The sequence below is a fragment of the Pelodiscus sinensis genome, chromosome 1 (assembly GCF_049634645.1).
Source record: "Pelodiscus sinensis isolate JC-2024 chromosome 1, ASM4963464v1, whole genome shotgun sequence".
Classification (NCBI taxonomy): domain Eukaryota; kingdom Metazoa; phylum Chordata; order Testudines; family Trionychidae; genus Pelodiscus; species Pelodiscus sinensis.
Genome location: NC_134711.1, coordinates 230,584,620 through 230,599,484, shown reverse-complemented (window position 1 = coordinate 230,599,484; position 14,865 = coordinate 230,584,620). Strand labels below are relative to the sequence as shown.

The 14,865-nt window shown below is 43.9% G+C and overlaps 1 protein-coding gene across 2 annotated transcripts in view; it reads right to left on the bottom strand.

The window, feature by feature from the left end:
• NPAS2 (neuronal PAS domain protein 2) overlaps window positions 1-14,865 on the bottom strand; it is a 165,121-nt gene that overhangs the window by 23,978 nt on the left and 126,278 nt on the right. For both annotated transcript variants that reach the window (XM_075917107.1, XM_075917108.1), the window contains exons 8-13: window positions 14,448-14,566; window positions 11,013-11,095; window positions 9,109-9,215; window positions 6,695-6,842; window positions 4,721-4,802; window positions 2,051-2,192 (exon numbers count right to left, since the gene is read on the bottom strand). In XM_075917107.1, the coding sequence (XP_075773222.1) occupies window positions 2,051-2,192; window positions 4,721-4,802; window positions 6,695-6,842; window positions 9,109-9,215; window positions 11,013-11,095; window positions 14,448-14,566 (681 nt within the window). The remainder of the gene's footprint in view (window positions 1-2,050; window positions 2,193-4,720; window positions 4,803-6,694; window positions 6,843-9,108; window positions 9,216-11,012; window positions 11,096-14,447; window positions 14,567-14,865) is intronic.

Below are 14,865 nucleotides of genomic sequence, written 5' to 3'. Positions count from 1 at the left end.
GGAGGGTTGCCCTGAGCCCTTCACTTGGGGCATTGGGGAGGGAGTTGCCCCAGACACCATATTCCCCTAGGGATGTCTCTGGTTGGAACTACTGCTTCTCTTTTAGAAAAAGATAGCCAATCCAGATTTCAAGGCTTCAAATGAAGGTGAATACGCCACATCCATTTAGCCAGCTCTATACTAGACACAGAAAACTGGCTTAAGGTATGCAAATCCAGCTACATAAATAATGTAGATGGAGCTGGCATACCTTAAATCAAGATTGGCACCTTCTGTTCACATCACCTTCCCTTATTCTACACAACTGTAAGAAGTACTGGCACTGATCAGAGGCACCCTCAGCATTTGATTTATCAGGTCTTAACTAGACCCGCTAAACTGAACGCCAGAAGATCAATCTCCGGTGTATAAGTGAATCTCTTCGAACTTTTCAACATTCTTTTTTAGAGTGCAGATTACAGAACTGGTAATGGTCTCATTAATGCTTTATATAGAGGTAGTACCACCTCCCTTCTCCTACTCAGCATTTCCCCATTTGTATTTCCAAAAATTGTTCTAATTCTCTCAGCCACAACATTGTACTGGGAGCTTTTATTCATTTGGACAGCCATAATGACCTCTAAATGCTTTCAGTCATTGCTTTCCAGAATGCAGCCCACCCTCCCCATCAGTGTGTACCCTGCATTCTTTGTTCCTACATGTATCACCAATGCATTTCATAGAATCATAGAATCATAGGACTGGAAGGGACCTCGAGAGGTCATCGAGTCCAGCTCCCCCGCCCTCAAGGCAGGACCAAGCTCCGTCTACACCATCCCTGACAGATGTCTATCTAACCTGTTCTTAAATATCTCCAGAGAGGGAGATTCCACCACCTCCCTTGGCAATTTATTCCAATATTTGACCACCCTGACAGTTAGGAATTTTTTCCTTATGTCCAATCTAAACCTCCCTTGCTGCACTTTAAGCCCATTACTCCTTGTCCTGTCCTCAGAAACCAAGAGGAACCAATTTTCGCCTTCCTCCTTGTGACACCCTTTTAGATATTTGAAAACCGCTATCATGTCCCCCCTTAATCTTCTTTTTTCCAAACTAAACAAGCCCAGTTCATGAAGCCTGGCTTCATAGGTCATGTTCTCTAGACCTTTAATCATTCTTGTCGCTCTTCTCTGTACCCTTTCCAATTTCTCCACATCTTTCTTGAAATGTGGCGCCCAGAACTGGACACAGTACTCCAGCTGAGGCCTAACTAGTGCAGAGTAGAGCGGCAGAATGACTTCACGAGTTTTGCTTACAACACACCTGTTGATACAACCTAGAATCATATTTGCTTTTTTTGCAACAGCATCACACTGTTGACTCATATTCAACTTGTGGTCCACTATGACCCCTAGATCCCTTTCCGCCATGCTCCTTCCTAGACAGTCGCTTCCCATCTTGTATGTATGGAACTGATTGTTCCTTCCTAAGTGGAGCACTTTGCATTTCTCTTTATTAAACTTCATCCTGTTTACCTCTGACCATTTCTCTAACTTGCTAAGGTCATTTTGAATTATGTCCCTATCCTCCAAAGAAGTTGCAACCCCACCCAGTTTGGTATCATCTGCAAACTTAATAAGCGTACTCTCTATCCCAATATCTGATATCCCAATATTTGATGGTAACAAAACCTTATGCATCACTTTTGAATTTAGCCTTGAGTTTCAGAACTTTCTATTTGATGACCTTACTAACTTGTAGGACAACACAGTATATTTTAGCTGAGAACTGTGCGTAGCAGTTGTAAACTGCATCTTTATAGAACTCAAAAGCAGCGGGCTTGATAAGTAGCCTCCTTTATTCCAAAGACCTGAATTATTACATCAGCCCATTTTACCACCTTAAATTAAATACTTACCTGTCCATGGGCAAGAGAATTAATTGACATGTTGTCAGTACCATCAGTATCTAACCAGTAACCATTATACCACCAAGAATGATACACTCACTTTTTTGTGGGTAATTAGGCTCATTTTAAAATAAAGTATTTTATACTCCATATATCACTTACATGCAGTGTCAGATATGGGTGTGTTGGAAGATTTGTGTGAGCTTCTAGATGATACAGAGGGGGTCCGATTAGTGTTCAGAACTGAGGCACCTATTTCAAGCGCATTAAAGTGCGGTTCAGGATCCAGGCTTAAATCACTGTCCTGAAATTAAGAAAACATCATATGACACCTGACAGAGTTCATTGTTTTGTCATGTCCCTGATAGTTAAGGCTACAGTTTAATCATGGCTATTGTTAGTAAAAGTCCTGGACAGGTCACAAACAATAAACACAGATTTGCAGCCCGCGACTGGTTCATGAGTTACCCTATAAAATACCTGTAGCAGGAAATGAAACCAGTTTCCTGCTTGAGTAAGAATGTAGATATATATTTCACTTGTGACAGGTTCAAGCAGGCAAGTAGGAAGTGTAACCCGCCTATTGTTAAGCAAGCGAATAAATGTAACAAACAACTGTAACCTCAGAGTCAGCAGGTTTGCATAGTGCAGCTAACCTTATTTGGAGATAAACCTGACTTCCAAGGATATTAGAAGCAAAATAAGGTAACCAATCATGTTAAGGCACATAAACCAGGAAGGATCTTAACCCTATAAGACCCCTTGCTTACCCGATGCTGGGGGTCGGCTTTGCTTTGAACACTTAGCTCCCTAGCCGAACCTTGCTTGCAAGCAATAAAATTGAGTTGGACCCAGCCTGAAAGTGTGACTCTCTTCTGTGGGCAAATTAGACTAGCCTCCAGGGGATGAACCTTGCAAATTTATGCAACATACCCATGACTCAATTTTGGGGGATGCAGAAGGCCACCCCCAGGTCTGCTCCCCAGGCAATCCCCACGGCCAGCCACACCGCTCGCTGCTCAGGCAGTTCCCAGGCCCGGCTGCCACAGCAGTGGCTGGTATGGCTGGTCCTGGGATCATTCCAGAAGTGGGCGGTGTGGCTGGCTGTGGGGATACCCGAGTGGCTGGCTGCAGAGCTGCTCCTGCAGAGGCTGTCCCCTGGGCCACCTGAGCTGACCCCAGAATGAGCTGCTTGTGTAGCCCCAGGGTCAGTCACACCAGTCACTGCAGAAGTAAGGGAGGTCGTGGAAAGGCTCAGAATCTGTGACGTTCCCCAATCCCTTGACAAACACAGCGCCTTACTGATAGTATTTGGAGGGCCAGCTGGTATTAAGTCTCATAGCCACAGCATTGCATTGGGAGTTTTTATTCTGTTGGATAGCCATCATAACTCCTAAATCTTGCCAGAGTCATGGCTTTCCAGAAAGCAGTCCCCCACCCTGAATTAGCTTTTACTGTTATGGAAAGACTTTGCATGCCATTGTTCTATCAATTTTTGGTCCAGTCTTATGAATTGCAGCATCTCTTTCTTCTTTCAGTAATGAGTGACGACTCTCAGAATGACTCAGCACTGCACAAAATTAGACCCTTTGTTCTTCAGATAAACTTAAAACAAATAGCCTTGCAGCACCTTAAAGACTAACAAAACATGTAAATAGTATCACGAGCTTTCGTGGGCACAACACACTTCTTCAAATGAATAGAGTTATTAAAGGTCCAATTTTGAAATAAATAGGGGGTGGGGCAGGGGACAAGGGAAAAAAAGGAGGGGTGGGAGAAGAAATAGTCAAGTAGACAAGGGTGTCCATGGTACATGAAGCTGATAGAGAAGTTGCAAATTGTTCTTAAGTACCCATTGTTTGGTTTTTTTATGTCATTAAGATGTGGAATGTAGCGGGCCATCCAGCCAATGTCTTTATTCATACTTTTGTGATAGGAATCAAACCTGTGAATGAAGTTAAGTTCCAAGGCTTCCCTGTGTATTTAGCTTGTGGAATTGGCCTGAAACAGTATGGTGACTTTGAGATCCATTAATGAGTGCCCGGGCAAGTTAAAATGTTCCCCAACAGGTTTCTGTGTGTTAATTTTTTGGATTATCTGATTTGTGTCCATTAATTCTTTCCCATAGAGACTGTCCAGTTTGGCCAATATAACACTACTATCAGCTTCATGTCCTATGGAGACTCTAATTGACTATTTTTCCCCCAACCTCCCTCTTTTTTTCCTTCTTTCCCCCCATCCCTTATTTATTTTGAAAGTGGACCTTTAATAACTCCATTCATCTGAAGAAGCGGGTTGTGCCCACGAAAGCTCATGATACCATCTACATGTTTTCTTAGCCTTTAAAGGTACGTCTAGACTGCATTGCTATTTTAGGATACCAGAAGTATCCCCAAATAGCAATGCCATGTCTTTAAAGATATCCACTATTTCCCAAAATAGTGGGCATGCTATTCCAGCATCCCTCATTAAGTCTCATTCCACGAGGGTTAAGGGATTTGTTGGCATAGTGCCTTATTTTGAAATTTGGTGCTGTCTACAAAGCACAAAATTTCAAAATAATCTCCTTCAACTTAGATTTGGAATAAGCTACGCAATTTGTGCGGCACAAATTGCGTAGCTTATTCCGACAGAAGGCTGCTGTCTAGATGTACTCTAAGGTGCTAAAAGACTATTTGTTGTTTTTTAAGTTTTTCCAGATACAGACTAACTCGGCTATATCTCTGAAGTCCTTCAGATAGTAAGTTTTGAAAAGGAACAAACATATGCATGTCAGTCTATAGTTAAGAATGAGTTGGCATTTCCGTTTATGAAAAACATATCTGATTAAACCTTTAGTGCTGAAGAAACAATTTCTGAAGGTGCGTCTTCCAAGGCCATTTCTTGTCTCCTTTCCACTCGAACATCTGCATAACTAATTGAAAAATATAATTCTACATGAGTAACAATTTATTATTTTATTTTATAAAAGACATTTTAAACAAATGGAGCAATATTAAAAGATACTATATCTTCCTATATGAGAAATGAAATCAAGTCACATTTAGGGCATAAAATTTGGAGGACTGCGTTTTTACAGCCACTCCCCGACTTACAAAGATCCGTACTTATGACCAACCTCCCATTAACCTCATTATAATATTTTCGAGTTGAGAACCATGTACGTCAAGTTTTTCGAACAGCGTGGGCAGCGCGTGTAAGGGTATTTCCAACTTATGACCAAATCGAGTTACGACCAGGTGTTCGGAACGTAACTTAGGGACTGCCTGTATTTTCAATTTCTGCTCAGTTTCTATATATCCATTCACAAAAAAAAAAATGTTAAAAAAAATCCATTAGGCTGAAAGTGTGTTTTGTTATGCTATGTCTACACTACCAGGTTATTTCAAAATAAGTTATTTTGAAATAATAAGTCCCAAAATAACTATTTCGAAATAAGCTTATTCCTCTTCACAAGCAGGACTTATTATTTCAGATAACAAGCCCATTATTTCAAAATAACAGGCTTGGTAGTGTGGACACTTGCCTTGTTATTTCGAAATAACTCTCCAGTATAGACATGCCCTTAAGAGTCCACCCAAAAACAGTGTTACAATTTCTTTATAAAAGCTGCACACATCAACATACCCCCAAATATTAGAATATCAGGAAATGAAAGTTAAGTGATCATCCTGTTCCCTCAAGTGATCATCCTGTTCCCTCACTGCCACATAATCCTTCATCACTCACTTCCACCCACCCCAACCTTAAGCAGGCTGCCTATGGAGTTCTGTGCAGCCCTACAGCATCACTGCTCTTAGTACATACTTTCTTCTGGATCCTACAGGACCTGGGCAGAATCAGGCCACTTATAGCAGCCCTATTCTTCTGCCTCACCTAATGTGACCTCTTGATGCTGTTGGAGTGTTGGGACTGAAACAGGGAACAGAATCAGGACCTCAGTGGCTTGTAATTGTCTAAATCCCCCAAATATCAGAATTCTACTTGCTCTGAAATATGCTCAGAGCTTTTTTATTTTCGTGTTCTTTATGTTAACAATGGGTAGGAAGCTGAGAGCGACACCTCCTCTTTATTGGGGTCTTTTTCAAAAGCGACACTTGAAATAACCTTTCACCAATACTTCATTTACATCCATAAGCCATTTTGTTGTATTTTATGTAGCTGAATGTCCTGATTCTCTGCTCCCACTGAGCAAAGGGTATGGGGTTAGAAAGAAACTTTAAGCCAACTTTGCACTTCCCCTATTTGCAAGCTGGCCAGAGAGCTGCTTTAACCTACTCCCGGTCACCTCTGGCCCCAAGGGTGCCACTCCACCAGCCAAGAACAGCTGGAATGAATCAATGGTCTAGCCCCTCTCTTTTTTTTCAGCCTGGTCCCTTGTGTCAGAGGCTGTCAGAGATGGACTACTTCCATGAGAGTTGTCATATATCCATGCATAAAGGATCCTCATAAGGGGGAATTCTCCAGCGGTTGTAATGTGATACTTCACAGTCCTTTTATGTAATGGGATTGGAAGAAAAGGAGCCAAATGCAACTGGTAATCTGGCCCCTGATTTTAAGATTCTGATAACCAACACATGAACTTTGTTCTCATATGGTACTTGCAGCATGAAAACAGACTTAACCTGATCATATTTTAATGAAGCTTATTTTCGCTTCAGAATTCATATTTAAATTCTGTTAGGTTGAAGACTATAAAGGTGACTTTATGAAATCATTAAAATTTTCACATGTTCTTGTGATTTTAGGTCCTTAGAGTCTGACTTGATTACAATAGTAACAAATATAATTAAGCCTTTTCCCTACCTTACTACAGTGTGGGTGCATACAATAAATTCTGGCTTGGAGTTCCACTGATGGTAGGTGATATAGTAATGGGTCTGCAGCCAGATCCATTGCTGTCCTTTGGTCAGAAACCGGTAACAACAAGACTTTCCCTTGCCAAACTGCATCACTGTTAGTAGAAAATGGACACTACATATAGCAAATTTTAAAATATGAAAAATAACTTTTAAAAAGGATTTTAAGAAATCTCTCTGTAACTTGTGATAAAAGCACATATCATGTATGTCACTAGGTATCTCCTGAAATTTTAAATACACAGTACAGTTACAAAGAGCACATATGTGATGAATGCTAATAGTGGGACATTTATTAATAAATAATTACGACTTATTTATAACTTCTTGCATATTTTATGAACTGGTCACATATTAGCTCAATAAGCACCTGGCACTGATTTCTAAGACAACAGAACTGTATGTAAAAGGTCTGAGTTCCATGGCTGAGAAATACAGCACGTAAAATCCTGTGCAGAGGTACACCCTATGCAATTCCACTGGCTTCAATGACATAGCATAAATCAGTGCAAAATTTTATCTTAAATCTGAGATAACATGAAGCAAAGATGAAAATAATTTGAAACTGAATAGAATTCACCAGCCAGTCAAGAGTTCAATGATGACCTGCAGGTCCGGTCCTAATCAATTGGTGACCCCAGGCAACCGCCCGCCTCTCCCGTAGGGTTGCCAGATGGTTTAAAAAAAAATACCGGACAAAAATTTGTCAAGCAAAAAAAAAAGGGTCAGGGAGTAACCTGGGAAGCCTGCGGGGAGGAGGAGGATTCGGGAGGCCGGGCCGAAATGCAGTTGCGGCCTGCCCCTAAGACCGGTCCCTTGAAAATGGTGGCCGCTCTGATGACATGATTAGGCCTGGTCTACAATACAGTGTTAGGTCGACATAAAACAGCTTATATCAACCTAACTCTGTAAGGTTCTACACCAAAACGTAGCTCCCACTGATGTAACTTGACACTGACTTATAATAACTCCAGCTCCATGAGTGGCATTGCGCTTAAGTCGATGTAGTCAGAGTGATGCTGTGTCAGTGTAAACTCTGTGGGTATGTCTACACTACCCTCCTAGTTCGAACTAGTAGGGTAATGTAGGCATACCGCACTTGCAAATGAAGCCTGGGATTTGAATTTCCCGGGCTTCATTTGCATAAGCAGGGAGCCGCCATTTTTAAATCCCCGCTGGTTCGAACCCCATGCAGCGCGGCTACACGGGGCTCGAACTAGGTAGTGAAACGAGGTGTACCGGTAGTTCGGAGTAGGCACCCTAGTCCGAACTACCTAGTTCGAGCCCCGTGTAGCCGCGCTGCACGGGGTTCGAACCAGCGGGGATTTAAAAATGGCGGCTCCCCGCTTATGCAAATGAAGCCCGGGAAATTCAAATCCCGGGCTTCATTTGCAAGTGCGGTATGCCTACACTACCCCGCTAGTTCGAACTAGCGGGGTAGTGTAGACATACCCTGAGTTACTTACATTGACTGTTGCTGCCTTTTAAATACCACCCCACAAAGCCCCAGCTAAATTGGCAGCTAAACTGGTACAAGTGCTCTGGGTGAGGAAATGCACCACTGGACACAAGGAGCATAGTGTGGACACACAAAAGAGTTAATTACTGTGGTGGTTGTATGTTGATGCAACTTAGGTTGACTTAATTTTCTAGTTTAGAATTGCTCATAATGTTTTAAAACCTCATGGACCAAATTCACCCCAGCTTTAGCTCTATTAACATCAAGAGTCTCACACTCTGATGCATTATGGCTTATATTGTAATGTCAAAATCTCCAAACTAATTTTGTCTGGAGGCATTCATTCCATACCAAGGTAATACGACTGAGATGTTACTATCAATGCTATAAGCAATTATGTGAATATGACTGCTTGATTTTTTACATTGCTTCAGGTAGCAAATGGTGTTTTTTTTAAAAACCCAATAGACTATATTTAAATAACCCCAGATTTTAAATATACATTGAACAACACCAGGGATAACAACCTACAAAAGGGTTACAAAGCGTGGCCTTCTCCAAGACTGGGTGAGTTAGTAAATAAATTACAGGAACAACAGAATGTAGATCAAATCCTGGTTACCTCACTCACTCACTGAGTGCTTGTCATTGGCATAATTTATATGAATAACACAAACATGATTTGTCCTTCTAAGTGCTACAGAACTCTGGGCCACCATTTTACTAGCTACTGCACTCTCAATCTGGACAGAGTCCAGTAACATCAGTTCACAGGCATAGAGCAGTGTAACAGAGGTAAGAACCTGGTCTGCCAAGTTTACACCTATCTTAACAGAAGCTGCATTTTACAGAGTGCGAACATGGCAATGAATTCACATGCGCTTACGCTATGCAATACTTACAGTGTTCATGGCATCTTGCTAAGAGTTCTAGGTCATCGATGTGGTAATAATCATAGCCAGAAGTCCCCAATACTTCGAAAGGCAAGTATCCTATAATAGGCGGTGCTCTGTATAGGGGCACAGTACAAATTATTTCATAAAAATGACGAAACAAGCAGCAACTCTTTCTATGTTAAATAGGAAGTTCAGAATGTCCATTATACAAATTCTGCTTTCCCTCACACAGACATCACTCTCTCTGAAATCAATGGGCCAAATTCTGACTTCACTGCTCTACAGACAGGCAGCCTCGCTCTAGCTCAGCTCTCCAGCTTAGTTCCACACCTGCAGAGTAGCATGGGCAACCTGAGTTTTCTACAGCAACTTCTTCCTCCTCAAGGCAATGCCTGTGTCTTCAGTGACTTATATGGCAGTGGAGTCACCAAGGAAAGGGGACACGAGCAAAGTGGTGTTACCCTGATGTCCCTGTTATGGGGAGGCAACCTCCTTGAATGAGTTACAGCTGGGGAGACAGCAAAGGAGCAGAGCAACATCTGTCCCTGCCCAGCATCAGAGCAAGCTGCCAGCTAGCCAGAGAGATCATAGACTGGTAGGACAGAGCTCTCCCTGGCAGGAAAAACGTAACTGGGAAATGCAGCTGGGCTCCCAAGGAAAGCCCAATTTCCTCTCAAGAGCCTGCTCTGAGGAGCAACCTCCTTCCCACCTCCTCAGGCATTTCCCTGTTTCTTCTCTGGAGCAAGTAACTTTGCTTTCATACCTGCTCTAGGCAACAGCAGCCTCTGTGGCTCCTGCCTCATGAAAAATAGCCACTGAGATGGGAAGAACAGACAAGGTGATAGCCTGCATAAGCTTTTCATTGTGGGCCTCTACAGGGCCTGAACATGTGCAGCCATTTTACGCCTCTAACCTTGCCAGCGTAACTGCCCCAAGATGGGTCAAACGAGCACAGAACTTCCCTCCATAGCTCTTAGCAACTGGTTCAAAAGGAGTTGTACACATGGCTCCATTTGGAAAGTAATATTTTCAAGGCACAGGCCAGACACACAAAAACTCTATCCTTCTTCTGACTTTACTTGATTTATTATCTCCGATTTCTGGATTAGCTAATCAGCTGTATAATAGTGAGAAAATTGTGGTTCATGATCATAGCCTACTGACATTTTAATACAGATAAGGACTCGCATGGGCTTCCAGTATGTAAGGCAGGGGAAGGCTCTGCCTTCCCAAACCACCAGGCATGGCCACGGCCACACTCTGGCCCCAGAATGCCTGCTGTAGGCATTCGGGGTGGAGTGTTGCTGCTCTCAATGCCTGCCCGCCTGGTGCTCTGGAGCTGGAGAGGCAGGGCTGGGCCAGGCCACGTGGCCTGCCCTCCTCTGGGGCTGGGAAGGCTGGGGCCATGCTGTGCAGCGTGTGCCCTCTGATTTCCTCGGGGGCTGGGGAGACTGGGGCAAGTTCGTGCCTGCCTGCTCCCCTACTCTTCTGGTGGTTGGGAGGGGGAGTATGTACCCATGGAGTGCTGCTCTACCTCCCTGTGGGGGGCAGGGAAGGGGTGGGGCCTCAGAAGAAGGGGTGGGGCTGGAGGCTTGCCTCCCCCAGCCATGTCTTCACTAACCGCCCAAGGACTCACTAATCAAAATACTCTCCGGAAAAACATTTTTAATGCACAGTATTTGTATAAAAATATATTGATGAAAAAAATAAATGCAGACAAAACCACCAACCTCCAAAATCAGTGAAATCAAACATCAAATTTTGCAGACATGTTAATCAAAACAGTGCCAATAACCAGGCTCTTCAAACTATTGTGATGTGAAGCATAGTATTATTTTACAGAATCTAGCTACTGAAAATACCAGTAAACAGGTACAAACAAAACCAAATATGATTTTCTGCTCACAAACCTGTGGTCCAGAAATAAAAATTTCCATTCCAGACTATGTCTTGAAGTGAATTCCTCTAAAGGTTCTTCGACGATACACATTTCCTGCATTGTGAAGAAGATCTGATTACTAAGATTGTTAATGTATCTCTTGGCTTTATCCACTTCTTGTGAAATAGGAATACACAGCAGGGATGAGGAATATAATCAAATAGAAAATACATATGTCAACCAGTAATGCTGAATAGAAATCTAATGTTAATACTAACTGGTACTAAAGCCATTGCACAGGGTAAGAAAATACAATAGAGTTAATAATCATCATCATTATTATTTCTTATGGTATATAGGAAGCTATGTTTTAAAGCACTCAACAGATTTTGATAGTGCAGCTGCTGCGCTGTAGGGCTATGTCTAGACTACACGCCTTTTTCGAAAGAGGTTTTTTTCAAAAGATACTTTTGAAAAAGCCTCTTTCAAAAAAAGCGTCTAGATTGCAGACTGCTGGACGGTCTTTTGACAAAAAAGGCACCCGGAAGGGCTTCTGGCAGGGCTTGGGGCAGCCTTTACTTCGTGGTCCCTTTGCAGAGACGCGTGCTTAAAGGGATCCCCCTGGACAGCTGTTGCTCTGCTCCTGCTTCTGGCTTGCCTACCTCCTAGAGGGAAAGCAAAACTGCTGCAGTGCTTGTTCTGGTTGCCCTGCTTTCTTGGACACCACAGCAGTTTCTTTTCTGGGTTTTTTTTTCTGCTTTTCACTGTGTTTTTGGCCATGGAGCCTGAGCTGTCCCTGGGCAGGCGATGGCCCCACGCTGCCATTCTGCAGCTTCTGCTGCATCTTCATGACTCTGTCAGGAATCTCCTGCCCCATGTGGACCCAGACAAGACCTTCAAGACCTTTGTCCGGGATGCAGGAGCTCTGTCCTTGCCCCCAAACTTTTTTGGGGACAGGTGGATTTGGAGGCATGAGATGAGTTCGGACTGGTGGGACCGACTCGTCATGGAGCTCTGGGACAACGAACACTGGCTCGGCAACTTCCAGATGTGGAAGGCCACATTCCAGGAGCTGTGTACCTGGCTCACCCCTGCTCTGGAACACCAGGACACGCACCTGTGGCCCCACATCCCTCTGAAGAAGCAGGTCGCAATCACCCTTTGGAAGCTGGCCACTCCCAACAGCTACCGCTATGTGGGACACCAGTTTGGCGTGGGGAGGTCTACCGTCGGGGCCATTTTGATGGAGGTGTCACTTTCAGGGGACAGGCCCTGCTAAGTGTGGGAGTTGAGAAAGGGGACTGCCAAGCAAGGGCAAGAGGGAGTGGGGGATTGTGTGGCACTTAGAGGCAGCTCCTCGGCCAATCCAGTGCTGATGCGGGGGAGCGAGGTGTCCTGACAAGGGGAGGAGTGGATTGGGGAGGAAAGGGAGGGTTTTCCTCCCAAGCTCTTAGGTAACCTGTCTAACTCCCTGGTTTCTGTCTATTTGTGTCTTGCTGCAGGTGGTGAAAGCCATCAATGTGGAGCTGCTGAAAAGACTCGTCCTTCTCGGGGACCTGGACAACATCCTTGCCAGGTTTGCTGCCCTTGGCTTCCCGAACTGCGGAGGAGCCCTCAATGGGACACACATCCCAATCCAGGCACCGCCCCATTGAGCAGCCCAATTTATAAACAGGAAGGGCTACTATTCCACGCTGCTGCAGACCCTGGTAGACCACCGGGAACACTTTATGGACATTTGTGTCGGGTGTTCAGGGCGGGCACATGATGCCTGCATATTCCACAACTCCTACCTGTACCTCAGATTGGAGGCAGGGACATTTTTCCCCCAGCGGCACCTCATGCTTGGGGACGTGCAGATGCCGGTGTGCATAGCGGCCGACGTGGCCTATTCCCTGATGCCGTGGCTCATGAAGCCCTACACTGGCCACCTGGATGCGAGCAAGGAGCTTTTCAACACACATCTTGGCCAGGCTCACATCCAGGTGGAATGCGCCTTAGGCCATCTGAAAGGGAGGTTCCGTTTCCTCCTCACACGCCTGGAGATGGGCGAATGCAACATCCCGGAGGTGGTGGCCGCATGTTGCGCCCTCCATAACCTGATGGAGAGGAAAGGGGAGGCCTTCCTGCTGGGGCGGGGGACAGGTGTTGATGGCGAGGACAGGCCATTTGAGCAGCCCCGGACGGCTGTCATCTGCCAGGCTCACCAGTGTGGTGTCCGAATCCGAGAGGTCCAGAGGGAGAGATTTCAGAAGAAGCCTCCCAACATCCTTTGGAGCCAGTGATAACAATAATTAGTCAATATATTATGGTAGGTAGGATTGGGGCTTCTAAGTGAAAAAATAAAATCCCCAGAGGGATGATGACAACAATAATAATACAAGAGGTTTGCACACTTTGTGGCCTATCTAGGCAGAGCTCACTGCACACACCAGGGCCTCCTTGCATTTTCCGCTCAACTCTACAAGTACCCTGTGGGCCACTCTCTCATCTCCCTCCTTGCAATCCAAATCCCATGCTAGGGTGTGTGTCTCTCCCATGTCTGTGGGCTCCCATTCTCCTTCTTTGTGCCCCTTTCCATCGTGGCATTTAAACACTATCATGTTACAGACAAACAGAGAGCAGAGTGCTAGACATTGCTTTGCCCAGTAGGACAGGAAAGTGTTTTGGAGTGGCAAATCGAGACACAGAGGTTAAATGGCTTGTCCCAAGTCATATCAAGTACATTGAGGAGCCAAGATTGGTATTCAACAGTTCCTGGCTTCCGGAGACATGTCCAGGTCACTTACAACACAAGCCGCATATTTTCAAAGCAGTTTATGTTAATTTAACATTAACACTGAGTTTTAACTACACAAAGGAAAGGAAATTCAGAATAAAGGCTCTCATAGCAACATTAACTCTGCTGTCCTCTATTGATAGGAATACTAGTGCTGAGGTTTATGAGAAGTAGTCTTGCTTTTCCAGAGGAGACTGTACATCCAGGACTGTGAATCTGTCAAAAATGCCTTTAAAAATTCCTGGCCTGCATTGGAGTGAGGCTGAAAGACCAATGCTGTCAAACAGGATTTGTCTCAATTAGATTTCTTAACCTCAGAGGATAGGACAGCCGATGCAGCAGCTAACATTTGCAGTGACAGACACTGAACTAAATGCACTGTCCCTTGTCCCCAAAAAGTAAGAAAGGAAAGCCACATTAGGCATCCTAACACTCACGTGATATCCCCTGACTGCAATTCCAATATAAGGAAACAGATATAATACCATTTCCAGCACCATTTCCATCAGCCACGCAACAGCTCAAGAACCCCCCCTAGCTGTATAGATATTGGATTTTGACTCACAAATTGTGAAGTATCTATATTCTGATCAACTCTGTTAGTGAAATTTGGAATTTTGCATGTACAGAGATTGAAAGATTTATACCGCACCTCTAAGACTAATGTACTTCATTACATGTACTTGCCTTTAAAAACTGAGGTGTTGCCAGTCGAACAGTAGCAACAAAACAGACTTGTTTTCCTAGTGATGTTCTATAAGCCCGAGGGACAGCACCATCAAAGCAGTTACAAGTGGAAGTAGGCACTGGGAAGGAAAAAGCAAAATTAACAGATTTTCCCTGACTGAATATTGTACATATTTGAAAAGTGCTAAGAATAAATCTTATATAGAGGAGTGTCTCAAAGCCTTTTAAAACTTATATGTATCTATTTGAATCAAAGTCAGTCATGTTAGGTAAAAAGCATGAGAGCTTAGCTCAAAGTATGAAGTATATTTGTAAACCTTTAAATGGTATATATCTATATATAACAGCATTCCGGAAAGAAACTCTTTACATCCAGTTCCTCCTTTTCACAGTTCACAATAACAATATATAGTTTAGC